This window comes from Artemia franciscana, chromosome 7 (assembly GCF_032884065.1).
Source record: "Artemia franciscana chromosome 7, ASM3288406v1, whole genome shotgun sequence".
Taxonomy (NCBI): Eukaryota; Metazoa; Arthropoda; class Branchiopoda; order Anostraca; family Artemiidae; genus Artemia; species Artemia franciscana.
The window spans coordinates 40,512,082-40,529,461 of record NC_088869.1 but is presented as its reverse complement, the minus strand read 5'-3'; the positions used below and the strand labels follow the sequence as shown (position 1 = coordinate 40,529,461).

At 35.3% G+C, this 17,380-nt stretch overlaps 1 protein-coding gene across 4 annotated transcripts in view; it reads left to right on the top strand.

Moving 5' to 3' along the window:
- The window catches only part of LOC136029294 (uncharacterized), a 49,210-nt gene extending 43,764 nt beyond the window's left edge, over nucleotides 1-5,446 (top strand). For all 4 annotated transcript variants that reach the window (XM_065707553.1, XM_065707555.1, XM_065707554.1 and 1 more), the window contains exon 3: nucleotides 4,951-5,446. In XM_065707553.1, coding sequence (XP_065563625.1) covers nucleotides 4,951-5,351 — 401 coding nt within the window. In that variant the 3' untranslated portion in view covers nucleotides 5,352-5,446. The remainder of the gene's footprint in view (nucleotides 1-4,950) is intronic.
- The last annotated feature ends 11,934 nt before the right edge of the window (nucleotides 5,447-17,380 follow it).

Here is a 17,380-nt window from a genome sequence, read left to right as displayed (position 1 = left end):
TGTTAAAAGGAGAGGTTTCAAGGCTGGTTAGGAGACGGCGGTAAGCCACTCCTCTCCGTCAACTTGCAGAGGCCGTTGTCCGTCGCTGAATCATCCACCCTTTCGCAGTTGTCCTCCTGAAGAGGATCCTCCCACGATGATAGTCTGCCATACCATACGATTTTACCCATTGTTGGGAGAAGGTTTGAAGCTGACGGGATTTGTCCACACGCCGGTGGGCCCAGCTCAGTCTACATCAGAGGGGCCTTCTTCCTCCTCCGCCTGAATTTATGTCCCCCAGGCGAGGGTATCCCAGTTATGTTTTGGGACCCCCAGGGGCTGGGTCCCCCCTTGGTCCACGCCTCTATCAACCGGAGGTACCCTGCATATCTGCAAGGCTTTCCCCTATCCGCCACCTGAGGACGCGCTGAGTGGCCTGGGGTGGGGCCCTACTGAGAAGGTGACTCAGAGAAGGTTCTCAGCATGAGAACCTTCTTCTCAGCATGTTCCCAAACATGAATTTGTCAGTCAAAATATCAATATATATATATATATATATATATATATATATATATATATATATATATATATATATATATATATATATATATATATATATATATATATATATATATATATATATATATATATATATATATATATATATACATATATATATATATATATATATATATATATATATATATATATATATATATATATATATATATATATATATATATATATATATATATATATATATATATATATATACAAATTGACCACCAGCGCTGCGTATTCGGCAATCATTGCTGAATCCAGGGTGTAGCCTATATAAAACTACAAATCCTGGGATTTTAATTTACTAAATAAAATAAAATTGCTCAAATTACTCGCTGCTGGTATGGGAGTTGAACCAAAGGCTACCTGATGACTAGCAAAAGCCTTCAACCCTGAATCAACAGACGCACTGTGTGGTCTTTTCATAGCACTTCTTTTATATTAAGTCTAATATATACGCGTGGCTTAGTTGTACAAGTTTGCTATGATTTTCCAGATAATCTACATTATTTTTATATTTATTGACTTGCTTTTGTTCTTGTTTCTTTTTGTTGTTGTAGCTTCTCCTTTCAATTATTTCCTTGTCAGGACATATTCCAGTGTACGCCCTTGAAATAAATGTTTAATAGCTGCAGTACTCATAGAACTTGGTGCACCTAGATGTCGTTGGGCTGCAGATTTAATCTAGGAAACAGAGAAGTAACTGATTTCAGTACCAAAAATTGCAGAGCTGGAACTTCAGATGTACCTTCAAATTCTAAGACTGCGCCTCCAAGGCTCTCCTAAATGCGAAGGAGACTCCTACTGCCTCCTTCAACATTCATTTTTTATGTTGAAGTTAAATATTCGTTTAACAATGCTTTGAGACTGATAATAATCCGTGAAAAAATGCACCCTTTCAAATACTAACTAGAGAGGGGGGTGGACTCAAGGAGAGTTAGGAATTTGGCGCATAAAAATGAACTTTCTGAGGCTCAAGTACACTCCCTTCCCCTTATAAAGACTTGAGAAGTTTGTTTGCAATAGATAAGCAAAAAATCTTCAATCATAACTAAAGTGCAGTTATAAATTTCTGTTGTAAAGTCCAAGGTCATATCTGACCTTCCTAGCCGTATTCGGTGGAGTATATTCTCGGCCATTTGCGATTTGTATTTCTCCCATTACTCTGTAGGAGATGAAGGAGAACAACTTTTGCCGGAAGACACGGGCCGTAATGCCATGTCTATGAACCGGCAATTGTCCAGGATGTAAAAGCTGTTGTATCTAATCCCAAGATGGATTATATGTAAATGTAATAAATGACGAATCATTAATCAATAGGCATAATATTTAATTGTGCTGCATTTCTTATCCATTTCTTTGTTAGTGGCTGGATTTATCAATTTAATATTAAAGTGATAGCCATCGGCTCCATCCAAAAAATGATAGGATATTGTAGGGCATCGTAGCATCGATGAGTTTAAGCAATTCTTGTCAACTGATTGTTTCGCGTTAGAACTGATCACCGACCATAACGATTGCCACTTCGTTGATAGTTGCGTATCAGTAGGCATCAATTCGATTGCTGTTTTGAACAGAAGCACTAAATTATTATTTTTGTGGAAAACATGTTGCAACTGGGAAACGATAGTCCTTTCAACGTCGTTTTTTTTATCATCGGTATCACTTTCAAGTTGTTTGGTTCGTTTTACCTTGGCTTGTCTTTCGTCACTATGAAATACATATCGCCGAACCGAACCTTTGTGTTTTTAACTGAAGTCTGGTAGGCATTGATGACCTTATCCAAGTCACAATCCCAAATCCAATCATCATCACTATCATTTTCAGTTTTGATACGTTTTGACTCTCGCTGTCCAGGTTGATTTTCATCTAACTGCGCGGTTACGGCATAATGCTCAATCCTTATAATGTTGTCAGTCGACAAACATGACGTCAGTCGACAGTCGACAAACATGACGTCAGTACACAAATAACTTATTTTTATATATATAGACTAGCTGTTCGGGTGGTGCTTCGCGCCACCCCAACACCTAGTTGGTGGGGGCCCCCCGTGCGCGTAAGTCGTTACGCACCATATTAGTTACGCGCCATTGTAGTTGTGTCCCTGTGTCCCACCTGTGAATATAGATATTTTTAACTACATATATATGTTTTTAACTACGTAAAACTTGCGAATATACAACATTCTTCGATGTCCCATTGTCTGTGCATATAAATAGATTGTCAGGTTTACCGACTTTTGAACATGCAACATAAAATTGTCCATGGGTAAAACAATCCGTATTCAGATCTATAACTCATTATTCATTTCTATACTTGAGCTTTGTTGATGGTGATTGCTAATCGAACATTCCCTGTGTCCCCGTCGTCATTTATATATCCCCCTGTGCCCCCGGCATCCCCGTTGTAGTTGTGTCCCCGTGTCCCGGTCGTCATTTATATTCCCAGTATCCCGGTCGTCATTTGTGTCCCAGTGTCCCAGTCTGTAATTTCTCTTTGAGTGTCCCGGTCGTCATTTATATTCCCTTGTGTCCCGGTTTTTAGTTTTCTTTTTCTCCCTTATTTTTCAGATTTTTTCCTTTTTTTAGTTTTTTTTTCTTTTTCAGTTTTTAGTTTTTTAGTTTTTTAGTTTTTTTTATTAGTTTTTAGTTTTTTTTTCTTTTTAGTTCTTTTTTTGTAGTTTTTACCTTTTTTTAGTTTTTTTAGTTTTTTTCATTTTTAATTTTTAGTTTTTTACCTTTTTTTTTAGTTTTTTTTTAGTTTTTTAGCTTGTTTAGTTTTTTTAGTATTTTGTTTTTAGTTTTTTTTTGTAGTTTTTACCTTTTTTAGTTTTTTTTTCCTTCTTTTGTATTAATGCTAAAGCCAAGGTTCGAACCTGGAACCTCTCGGACCTAGAACCTGGAACATAACGCTTTACCAACTCAGCTACTTCGGCTTGAATACATTCGTTTTTGAATTGGTATATGATGAAATAATTCAGACGTCATATATGGACAGACAGACAGACACACAAACAAACAACTTATTTTTATATATATAGATAGAAGATATTAAAAATTTCTCTTTCAACGATCTTCTTACAATTAAAAATTCGTCTTTGAACGATTTTCTTAAATATTTGTAATGACGTCATATACTAAGCATCGTCATAACAAACATGACGACAACTAGCTTCATGACGACATACAGCTCAATCCTTATAATGACGTCAGTCGACAGACAGACAAACAACTTATTTTTATATATATAGATAGATAGATTGGTTATTGGGAAGTATACAAAATGTTTTCAGGGGGATTTTTCTGGTAAAGGTTTGGAGAGGGTGACGTTGGAGGATCTTTTCATGGAGCAATTTTCATAGGGGAAGGCCATTTTTCACGGAGGGAGAGCCGGATGTCCCAGGACTGTTTAAAAAATGATAAGAAATTAAATATAAAAAATAGAAGATTTTTCAACTGAAAGTAAGGAGCAACATCAAAACTTAAAACGAACAGAAATTATTACGTATATGAGGAGGGTTCGCCCTCTCCTCAATACCTCGCCCTTTACGCTAAAGTTTCTTAGTACTTTAAAGGCACTTTTAATTCTAATTAAACCGCCTTTGTCGTTCAGGATTCATTCTTAAAGGATTGGGTCTAAGTTCGAACCTTAGCGTACAGAGCGTAGCGTAAAGTATTGAGGAAGGGGAGACCCCCTCATATACGTAATAATTTCCGATCGTCTTAAGTTTTAATGTTGCTTCTTACTTTCAGTTGAAAAAACTTGTTTTTTCATTTAATTATGGAAAGCATGACGTTAAAAAAACTGATGTTCGTTTTTATTGATTCAATGGACTATCGTATTTTTTGATTTATGACTCGATTCCCTAGTGAAGGGGAATTTTCGTTGGGTCTTTTAACGGGGAAATTTCCTGTTCGGGAGGTGGTAGGAAATTTCAAGGTGAAAATTTTCCACGGGGGTGGGGAATTTTCAGGTGGGATTTAGACACAGGGGGGCATTTTTCAAATACTTTTAAATCTAAAGATACAAGTGCTATTAATACGTAGAGGAAATATTCCTCGGAAAGAATTCTGCGTAGGGAGAATTTTAGCAGGAGGGACAGGTAAGTCCCCCTGTATACACACAATTTTGAATGCTTTATTTGGAAAAGCAAATACACCGAATGTGGTCTTCATCAAGAAGCATTACTCTGAAAACTTTGCGTTTTAATTTAACGAGTTGTGAATATTTGAGCCAGTAAACATATAGTTCTTTAAATATGGCTTTGCTTGAAAAAGTTATTTGGAGTGGGGAGGTGGTGGAGGGGGGGGGGGGGGTTAGCTGCATATAAGCCTATTGGTATGTCATTGAGTCAAAGAGTCAAATACTTAACACATTCAGTGATATATTATTAATTTATTTTTCTTTTAGGTCTTGCTCCTCTCGTGCAGGCAAAGAAAGCTGAAAAAAACTCTGTCCAGCATACAAACGAAGTCCCTATGGATCTGTCTGCACAGTACATAAATCTTCCGATTGTTCATCCGCCAGCACCGAACGCTTTACCCTCCATTGGAGTTTACTTGCCAAAAGAAATTCCAATGCCATACCCAGTCAAACAGTCTCAAACATTGCCATTAAGTGCAGCTAACCGGAGTAAATTGATGAAAATCAAGAGCAAAGGAAGAAAAGCACCAAAACCAGTAGATCATGATCCTTATGGTGATTATAGACTTCCACATTATATTACCTATCCTGCAAAATATGAGCCAAACTACATTCCAACTTATGTCCCTTCTGTGCCCGATGTTTCTGGAACAAAACCAGGCTACTAAGAAGAAACCTGGGATTTCTATTCTAAATTTTTCTAAATTATTATTCTATATTATATTTTTGGTAAAACAATTGTTTAATATTAGTTTTGACTCTGTTCTGGTATTTGAATTTTTAGTAAGCACGCACCATTACTTTATGACCAAACAACTGTCAAGACAGTCTGGATCAACCAATGAAAGCGCAAGAAAATGTAATTTTGATCAACCCTATTTGTCTTAGGCTTTTATTGATTGTTATAATTCCTGCTTTTTTAGTCAGGCACGAAATTCAAACAATGCTTTACTCCTAAGAAAACAAGCTTGCTCCGATTTCCTATCGCTGCTGCTTCAGGACTGAAGTGAACCAAAATATAATAGCAACTATTATGTTTGCCTGAATTTAATGAATCTCTTAAGTCAAAAAACAGCAACAGAAGTAGCACTTGCGTTACAAGTTCTGAGACAAAATGAAGTACGAAAACATCTGCGGCTAGAAGACATGCAGCAACAATCATCACAACGATTCCAAGATCTAAATGATGGACAAAAAAATCTGCTGTTAGAAGAAAAGTGTATCAAACAGTTCGTGGTAACGAACTGTAGTAAGGAGCAACCCGGCTCAATAGAAACCGAAACTCTAAAAAATAGAATTTTGATACCAATAGTTACGTCAAAAGAATTGCATTTTAATGCTGATTTTAAATATATAAGTTTCATCAAGATTAGTCTTACCCATTAAAAGTTACGAGCCTGAGAAAATTTGCCCCATTTTAGAAAATAGGAAGAAACACTCCCTAAGAGTCATACGATCTTAACGAAAATCACACCGTCAGATTCAGCGTATCAGAAAACCCTATTGTAGAAGATTCAAGCCCCTATCTACAAAAATATAGAATTTCGTATTTTTTGCCAGAAGACAAATCACGGTTGCGTGTTTATTTGTTTGTTTTTTTTTCGCCAGGGGTGATCGTATCGACTCAGTGGTCCTAGAATATCGCAAAAGTGTTCATTCTAACGGAAATTAAAAGTTCTAGTGCCCTTTTTAAGTGACCAAAAAACTGGAGGGCACCTAGGCCCCCTCCCACGCTCAATTTTCCCCAAAGTCACCGGATCAAAATTCTGAGATAGCAATTTTATTCACCATAGTCGAAAAATCTAATAACTATGTCTTCGGGGACGGTTTACTCCCCCGCAGTCCCCGTGGGAGGGGCTGCAAGTTACAAACTTTGACCTGTGTTTGGTTACATATAGTTACATATAGTAATGGTTACTGGGAAGTGTACAGACGTTTTCAGGGGGATCTTTTGGTTGGGGGGGGGGGAGAGTTGAGGGGAGGAGTTACGTGGGAGGATTATAACTATTTCTAATATATTACCAGTTTTTTGCTGTTTACGCAATTTAACGTCTTTTCATACTAAATTTTTTCATAAATATTTGATTATTAAAGCAAGTCCAGTTTCTAACAACGATAGAGCTGTGAAGCGTGAAGCGTGAAGCTAACAGCTTCACGCTTTTGTTTTTTTTTACGGTTTTTGAATTGTTGAAGTCTCTTATTAAAATATAGACAAATATTTTTTTTTACCAGTTTTGTAATAACTGTTTCTAATATATTACCAGTTTTTAGCTGTTTACGTACTTTAATGTCCTTTTACACTGGTTTCATTTCAAAGATATTTGATTACTAAAGCTAGTCCGAGTTCTAACAGCGATATGTACTAAGCTTTAAACTTTTGGTTTTCTTTTTTAAGGTTTTTGAATTGTTGTATATATATATATATACATATATATATATATATATATATATATATATATATATATATATATATATATATATATATATATATATATATATATATATATATATATATATATATGAAAAAGCGCTTTTAATTTTAATTAAACCGCCTTTGTGATTCAGGAGTGATTCTTAAAGAATTGGGATAAAGTTCGAACGTTAGCGTAAAGAGCGTACCGTAAAGTATTGAAAAGGGGGAGACCCCCCTCATATGCGTAATAATTTCCGTTCATCTTAAGTTTTAATGTTGCTCCTTAGTTTCAGTTGAAAAAACTTGTTTTTTTATTTAATTATGGAAAGCATGACATAAAAAACACTGATGTTCGTTTTGATTGATTCAATGGATTATCGTGTTTTTCGATTTATGACTCGATTCCCCAGTGAAGGGGAATTTTCGGATGAAATTTTCGGGGAAGGAAATTCCTTGTCAAAATAAAGAATCACTATTTGTAATGATAAGTTGGAGACGGAAGTATTCTGACTGTATATATTTGTTCTTTATTTTGGTATTGAACTTTATAAATTTTTTCAATACCCTTTACCTTAGCTGATCGGATTGGTGCCGTCACCTTTGATGGTCTAGGTTGTTCATTTGTCTTCTAGGTATTATGAGCTTACTTAAAATGCCTCCGAAGTTAGCTCTACAGCGGCTCCGAAATTAGGCACGACAAAGGAGTTGCACTCATGATGACAAGGGAAACCTCAAAATCTCTCTTAAAATGGACTCCCATATCGTCAAGAATACTTATTGCATGTTTCTCTGGTCGCCAGACAAAACTCTCGGTATGAGTCTGCTATGCTTCTGCAAAAGTCACAGAAATCAAGTGCAAAGAAGAATTCTACCAAACTCTACAGGAAGAAACCTAAGGACCAGTGGCTATCAGACCACACCTGGAATCTGATAGAAAGAAATGAGAATCGACAAGCTATAGCTCGTCTCATCCTACGACATGAACCGGATATACAGAAATGGGACCTAGAGACTGATCGACAAATGTGTCAAGAAGAGTGCACGTGAAGATGAACGCCAATTTTACGAAGCGAAGGCCGCAAAAGCTGAAGAAGCTGCAAATAATGGCGATAGCAGGTCAGTTTACAAGATCACAAACGAGACCATCGGGAAGAGGAAAGCCAGTGACGGTCCGATCAAGTATGAGAATGGCATGCTGATAACTGGGTCCGAAGAGAAGAAGGAGATATGGGCAAAACACTTCGACAAAATCCAAAACAGCCCACGCTCAGAAGAGCCGATTTCTATCCCCGGAAGGTCAAGGATACTTCTGAATATCACCACCGAGCCTCCTACCGAAGATTCAATATTGAAGGCAGTCAAAAAGCTGAGAAATGGGAGTCACCAGGAGACGACCCCATCACAGCAGAAATGCTGGAATGCTCTCTGACCACTCTAGTCTCTTATTGGAAATTTTTCAAAGTCATCCGGCCAATAGCCAAAGTACCCTCAGACTGGTCCCACAGCACGCTCTTAAAGCTGTTTAAGACGGGTGACGCTACCCTATGGAATAACTGGCGTGGTATTAGCCTATTTTACATCCCTGATAAACTTCTATCCCACATTATTCTAGCCCGTATTCAACACCACCTAGACGAATATCCCCACGACGAACAGCATGGCTATCTACCAAACCGGTCCTGTACCTACCTGTTTTTTATCTTGCGGATGCTCACAGAGGAGAGTTGTGAATGGTGCAACAAGCTATATATAATTTTCATAGATTTTAAAAAGGCCTTCGGCTTTGATCGCCAGTCACTTTGGAAGCTTCTCCGCTATTACGGTATCCCTGACATCGTATTTAAGCTCATTGTGGCCATGGACGAGGATACAACCAGCTGTGTGAGAACTTCAGAGGGGAAATTACGTAAATTCCCAATCCTCTCCGGGGTGAAACAAGGCTGTGTCTTATCGCCACTAGCTTTTGCATTGGTAATCGACTATATATTGCGGAGCATCAAGTCAACTGGGTTACACCTAAATGATCGCCTGCTCAGCAACCTAGATTTTGCCGATGACATTGCAATACTCGGAACCTGCAAAACACGACTTCGGGCATTACTCTCGAATATTCAATAAAAACAGGTAAATTCAGGCTTAATGCTTGTGCCATTAAAACCAAAGAAATGGTGACAAGCGACTCACCTATGAAAATCAAATGCGGCGATGACGATGTGTAAATGGTAGTCAACCTCAAATACCTTGGCAGCACCTTCAAAAATAATGGATCCACAGCCAAAGAAGTCATTGTCCACATTGGTCAGACTAACAGCACCTTTAACAGGCTTAATAAAGTGTGGGGACCGGGTAATTTCTCTCTCCGACTCAAACTCTACCTGTTCAACAGTAACGTCCTGCCTGTCCTCTTCTACGCATCAGAAACTTGGCATCTCAACCATGACCATCAGAAGAGAATCTAGCCCTTTGTGAAAGCTTGTTTTCGGAGGCTTCTCGGTATTCACTGGACCCGAAAAGTCACAAACGTAGATATAAGGAGCATCACGGGCCAGCTGTCCCTTACCGTAACCATACGAAGACACAGATTAAGCTACCTAGGTCACTTACTACGCATGGAGAATACTAGAATCCTCAAGCAAGATCCTCAACGAAGAGATAATCTGGTGTAACAGAGATCTTTTGTCTTTTCTGTGAGCTTATTCGGACTATTTACAGTCATTGCAGTGTTTGGGAGATCATTCATCTATAAGTTTTATTTGTTTGTTTGTTTTATTTTATCTTTTTATTTATATGTTGCGTTTACTTTAATTTAACAACTTTTTTTCCTTGTCGACAAACGCTTCTGGAAGTAGAGTCGAAATATTTGGATTTGTGCTATTTAATTTTTTTTTTTATTCCACAGTTTATCTAAATGATACCCGTTTTTGCTCTTATAAAGTCTGTAAATGGAAAAGAATTATTCTCTTGCAAATTATTTTATACATCCATAAGTGCTTATAGAATTGCTATAAAAGGGCTGAATTTGTCATAAGTTCTACTCTATGAAAAAAACCGTAGAATCTGACTTTTACACAAACACTTCAAATTAAACGAATATTACAATTAATACAGGGTTTAAACAAGGACAGAAAACATTCTCGTGAAAGATTAGAGGTCAGAAAAGTTAAATAATCGCATGATATTAATTTTTGTAGAGTATACCTATAGGGTTGATAACAAAGAAACAACTCTAACTAAAACTGAACAACAGTGCTTAAACAATAACTGGATGGATCTTAAGTAAAGTAGACTAAAATTGAATAAATAGCTTTAAATTAAGGTGAAATTTGGAAAAGGTAGCCTTGATTAATTTCAATCAGGAAATTGAAAATAATATACTTTACTATTTTTTTTGATTTAATAAACGAAGAAAGAAAGAATATACGAAATTGATTATTACCTTTTTAATTTTCAGTTGAGATTATTTTCACAATTGCTGCAGTTGAAGGACCATTGAAATGGTAAGAAAAAGTAAAATTCAAAGTTTCAAACAGCACGATCACTGAATTCATCACTGGAAATTTAAGTCCTAGCAAAAAAATATTCTGAGGCATTTATTGTCTAATGGAAATGTTTTATACTACTGCTACTACTAAAAACTCACCGCAACAACAAGCTGCCTGAGGCCAACACGCGCTCTTCCTTTATTCCAATCAATCCAAAGCCTCCCTCTATACACCCTCCCACGAAGTTCCCATTTTCCTTAAATCTTTCTTTATGACATCTTCCCACTCTAACCGCGCACGAACTGCTTTCCGTTTAGCCATAGACGGTCATCCAAAGAGCGCGCCCAAGCCATACCAACCTTTTTCTCTTTATAGCATTAGAAAGCGGGATTGAACCATAAGAGTGTTGCAAGACTCAGGTTTCTTCTTGGAATTTTTTTTATTACTTAGGCTATTAAAGCTATCATTCATGTTGCCCAATAGAATTTGATATACTAGCTCCAAAATAAAGGAGCTTTTGGGAAATACGTCATCCAAGGTGTTCACTGTTAAGATTCTGAGATCTCTATTGTGATTCTGAAGATCTAGAACATATTCTCTATTCTTAAGACCAGAATATGATTTGCACTTTAATTAAAGCAAAAATACAATTTAAATGTTTTCATGTTTTCGACTTTAATAAAGATAAATTATTAAAATTGTATGCAAAAAAAGAAAATATATGTAAGTCTAATTGACAATCCACGATCAGTTGTTTTTTTTTTTTTCTTTTTCAGTAAAGAGTAAATTATATTATGATCTTGAGAGGGCATGGGGTTTGTCAGCCCTGCTCTTGTTCATTTTTGCTAGTTCTGAGATTGACTCGGTTGATTATTGTAATTGCTGTTCATTTTGAATTTTATTTACTTATTGATGGTGATTTCTGTCAGTTTTATTCTTGGAAGATTATTTTACTTTATTTCTGCTGATTTTTAGCTTCATGGTGCTATTTAATATTTTTTTTTGAAACGCTTGGTCTTGTGAAAAATATTTTAGATTAATTACTTTGAATTAATAGCCTTTTTTGCCGAAAAAATATAACATTATATATGTTTTCTGTTTTCGAAACAGTTTGTGGTAATGAACTGTAATTAATGAGCAGCGTGGCTAAATAGTAATGGTAAGCATCGTGATAATAATGGACACATCAAAAAAATTAAATTCTGATGCTTATTCAGAATATATAAAATTCATCAAGTTTAATATTACTCATCAAAAGTTACGAGCCTGAGAAAATTTGTTCTATTTTTGAAAAAGGGGGAAAACACCACCAAACCATAAATTGATCCTAATGAAAATCACACCATTAGATTCAGTATATCAGAGAACCAAATTGTAGGCGTTTCAAGCTCCTATATACTAAAATGGGGAATTTAGAATTTTTGGCGAGAAGCAAGATCAAGTAGCAGTGGAACAACTTTTATTATTAAAACAACGATATACCATATTAATAGCAGAGCAAAAACATAGCTTCCGAGGCTTTGCTATTAGATAACAAACAATCACGAGAAAAAAAGAAAAAGAAAGGATGTGTATTTGTTGGTTTTTTTTCCTAGGAGAAAAAAAATGGGGAAAATTTGTTTTATTTTTTCCTATGGGTTGATCGTATCGAGCCAGTTATCCTAGAAGATAGGAAGGCCTCTTTGACGGGAAATCAATAGCTCCAGTGCCCCTTTTTAGTGAGCGAAAATATTGGAGGACAACTAACCTGCTTCCTACGTACATTTTTTCCCCAAAGTCTTCTGATAAAATTTTGTTCAAAATTTTCTAAATAGCTATGTCTTTTAGGATAACTTGACCCTCCAAAGCATCCAGGTGAAGGGATGCAAGCCATGAACTTTGCCCATTGTTTACATTCAGTATTAGGCTGGCTAATGGGAAGTATAAATATACTTTTGGGGGGTGGAGGGTTTAATGGTATGAGGTGGGTTATGTGAGAAGACATATCCAAGGAAGGATTTTTCGCAGGGAGGGATTTTTACTGAGGAGAACTGGATTTCCGAGCATTATTTAAAAAAAAGACATCAGAGATAAAATTAAAAACAAGAAGCAATTTTAAAACTTAAAATGAACAAAAGCTATTACAAATATGAGTGGGTTGCCCCTTTCTCCATACCTCGCTCTTTACGCCAAAATTTTTTTGGAACTTTAGTTTTAGCTTATTATTCTAATCAAACGGCTCTTGTGTTTCAAGAGTCATTCTTAAATAAATAGCAGAAAATTTCAAACTTTAGTGTAACTAAATAAAAAAAAACTAATTTTTTTAGCTGAAAGTAAGGAGCGACATTAAAACTTAAAACGAACAGAAATTATTCCGTATATGAAATGGGTTGTCGCCTCCGTAATCCCTTGCTCTTTACGCTAAAGCTTTTAATTGTTTTAAAAAGTAGAATTGTGGTAAAGAGTCAAACTTTAGCGTAAAGAGCGAGGGATTGCGGAGGGGACAACCCATTTCATATACGGAATAATTTCTGTTCGTTTTAAGTTTTAATGTCGCTCCTTACTTTCAGCTAAAAAAATTAGTTTTTTTTTAAATTTAATTTCTGAACGTTTTTGAATTAATGCATGTTTGGTTTTGGCTCTCCGCACATAAATTATTAAAATGAAATTTGTATATTAATTCTTTTTTTTTGGCTTAATGGCTTTCTCTTAGTTTTGATCAGGCGATTTTGAGAAATAAGGGGTAGAGAAGGAGGCCTAGTTGCCCTCCAATTTTTCGGTTACTTAAAAAGGCAACTAGAACTTTTAATTTTTAACGAACGTTTTTATTAGTAAAAAATATACGTAACTTAAGAATTAACTTACGTAACAAACTTTCATAATCTTATATTTTTATTATGTATACGAGGGGGTTTGTACCCTCGTTAATACCTCGCTCTTTACACTAAATCGTAAGTTTCGTCCCAATTCTTTAAGAATGACCCTTGAATCAGAAAGGCCGTAGAATAAATAGTTGAAATTACTAAAAATACTTTAGCATAAAGAGCGAGGTATTTATCTCCTCCTAAATACCTCGCTCTTTATGCTAAAGTATTTTTAGAACCCCTCATATGCGTAATAATCTCTGTTCGTTTTCAGTTTCAATGCTACTCCTTCCTTTCATTTGAAAAAACGTTTTCATGTTTATTTTTCATTGTTTTCTTATAGTAATGCTAGAAAATCCTGCGCCCTTTCCATTGAATTTTTCTTCCCCCATGACAGATTCCTCCAAGGAAAGATCCTACAACATAGCCCCCTCCCCTCAGTCCCACCCCCAAACAAAATAAAATCCCCCTGAAAACGTCTATACACTTCCCAATAACCATTACTATATGTAAACACTGGTTAAAGTTTGTAACTTGCAGCCCCTCCCCCAGGGATTGTGGGGGAGTAAGTCATCCCCAAAGACATAGTTATTATGGTTTTCGACTATGCTGAACAAAATGGCTATCTCAAAATTTTGATTCGTTGACTCTGGGAAAAAATGAGCGTGGGAGGGGGCCTAGATGCCCTCCAATTTTTTTGGTCACTTAAAAAAGACACTAGAACTTTTCATTTCCGTTAGAATTCCGTTCCCTCTTGCGACATTCTAGTACCACTTGATCGATACGATGACCCCTGGGAAAAAGAAAAAAGAAGAAAAAAACAAACAAACAAAAAAACAAACAAATAAACACGCACCCGTGATTTGTCTTCTGGCAAAAAATACAAAATTCCAGATTTTCGTAGATAGGAGCTTGAACTTTTTACAGTAGGGCTCTCTGATACGCTGAATCTGATGGTGGCATTTTCGTTAAGATTCTACGACTTTTAGGGGGTGTTTCCCCCTACTTTCTTAAATAAGGCAAATTTTCTCAGGCTCGTAACTTTTGATGGGTAAGACTAAACTTGATGAAACTTATATATTTAAAATCAGCATTAAAATGCAATTCTTTTGGTGTAGCTATTGATATCAAAATTCAATTACTATTGAGCCGGGTCGCTCCTTACTACAGTTTGTTACCACGAACTGTTTGAATAGTGAGGTATTGAGAAAGGGGCAACCCTTTCATATTTGTAATAGTTTTTGTTCGTTTTGAGTTTTAATGTTGCTTCTTACTCTCAGTTGAAAAACTTATTTTTTATTTTTTATAAGAATCCACAGTTTAGTTTGCTATTTGTTTGTTGGAGAAACTTTTTACCAATGTTTAACCCTGAAGCAAATAGTACTTTTTTAATTTCAGTTTATACATTCCGAATCTGACCAGCAAAATAAAACATGATATCATTCTCCAAAAAATTCCATCTAAGCTCTTTGAAAATCTGGATACATATACACTCTTTTGATTTATTTAATGGGGTAAGAGCAGAAGTAGTAATAGAAGCAGCCCCGAAAGTTTCAACCTAATACTCCCAGTTGTTCTCGATATATTGGTGTGGCGTCTTATTGGCAACCATACGCAAAGTACCTTTTGATTCAGTTTTAAAACAACATTTAGGGCATAATGGGCCAATTACATAATTGTCGGGGGTTGACTAGAGACAGGGTTATTGTACTGTTCTACGATGCTGAGCTAAATAGTTGTCTAAAAATTTTGACTGGGTGTGTTTGGAAAACGAATGTTCTTGGGTGGAGGGCTGCTTACCCTCCAATCTCTTTTTCCTCTTAAAAGGGTACTAAAACTTTTTTATATTGTTCAACATCCGCCTAAATACTCCTTGAAAGCTTCAACTTAATACTCTAAGCTTGCGTAGTAGCCATAGTTGTAGTAGCATGAGCAGTAGTATTTGCATAGCACCTTCGGTTTCTTCAAATAGCCCTTCAAAACACGCTCAAAGTATTAACTTAATACCATCAATCGTTCCTTAAGCCTTTTTGATACGTCCTCTTGACAGCCTGCATGGGCATAGTGTGTTTTGATTTAGTTCCATATAGTTTCAATATTCCTGAATTTTTTGCCTTAATACCCTTGGTTTTAGTAATAGTAGTAGTAGCAGTAGCAGCAGTAGAATTAATAGTAGTGACCTTAGCTTTAATGGCAGTAGTCGTAGTAGAAGTAATAACAATAGTAAGGAGCTTTTTTGGTAGCAGTAGTTTAATGAGACAATATATGCCTCGGAATATTTTTGGGCTAGGACTGAAATTTCCAGTGGTGAATTCAGTGATCGTGCTAGTTTCTCTTCCCATTTCACTGGTCCTTCAACTGCAGCAATAGTGAAAAAAAAGTCTGAGATAAATCTTAAAATGTTCATAATCAATTTTTTCTATTCTTTCTTACCGTATTTATTGAATAAAACAAAAAAGTTAAGTATATTGTCAATATTGAAGTTAGTTAAGTCTACCTTTTCCGAAATTTACCAGAATTTAAAGCAACTCCAGTCTTATTTATTTTACTTAGGATAGGTCCAGTTACTGGTTAATCACTGTTTTTCAGTTTTAACACTCAAAGAGAAAGCGACCAGGACAAAAGGAATGTTCGATTAGCAATCAACAAAGCACCGGGACACAGGGAGTATAAATGACGACCAGGACATAAGTAAAAAAAAAAACTAACAAAACTAAAAAGAAGGTAAAAACTACAAAAAAACTAAAAAGAAAAAAACTAAAAAAAGGCAAAAACTACAAAAAAAACTAAAAACTAATAAAAAAGCTAAAAAACTAAAAAAACTAAAAAAAGGCAAAAACTACAAAAAAAACTAAAAACTAATAAAAAAAATAAAAAAGCTAAAAAACTAAAAAAACTAAAAAAACTAAAAAAAGGTAAAAAACTAAAAAACTAAAAACTAAAAAAAACTAAAAAAAAGGAAAAAAACTGAAAAATAAGCTAAAATAAAGGTAAAAACCAATAAAAAACTAAAAAAAAAACTGAAAAAACTAAAAAAAGGCAAAAACTACAAAAAAAACTAAAAACTAATAAAAAAAGTAAAAAAGCTAAAAAACTAAAAAAACTAAAAAAACTAAAAAAAGGTAAAAAACTAAAAAAAAATAAAAAATACAAAAAAACTAAAAAAAAGGAAAAAACTGAAAAATAAGCTAAAATAAAGGTAAAAACCAATAAAAAACTAAAAAGAAAAAAAGGAAAAAACTAAAAAAAATTTTCATCTAAAAAACTAACAAAACTAAAAAAGGTAAAAACTAAAAGAACTAAAAAAGAAAAAAATAAATGACGACACTCAAAGAGAAAGCGACCAGGACAAAAGGAATGTTCGATTAGCAATCAACAAAGCACCGGGACACAGGGAGTATAAATGACGACCAGGACATAAGTAAAAAAAAGAACTAACAAAACTAAAAAGAAGGTAAAAACTACAAAAAAACTAAAAAGAAAAAAAAACTAAAAACTAATAAAAAAATCTAAAAATCTAAATAAACTAAAAAAGAAAAAACAAGGAAAAAAATAAAGGAGAAAAACAAAACTAAAAAACGAATGTATATACAGACCGAGACACCGGGATACAAATGACGACCGGGACACAGGGAATATAAATGACGACCGGGACACAGGGACACAACTACAACGGGGACACCGGGGGAAACAGGGGGATATAAATGACGACCGGGACACCGGGACAGGGAATGGTCGATTAGCAATCACCATCAACAAAGCTCAAGGGCAATCATTAGAATCATGAGGTATAGATCTGAATACAGATTGTTTTCCCATGGACCATTATATGTTGCATGTTCAAGAGTCGGTAAACCTGACAATCTATTTATATGCAAAGACAATGGGACAGCAAAGAATGTTGTATATTCTCAAGTTTTACGTAGTTAAAACCATATATATATATATATATATATATA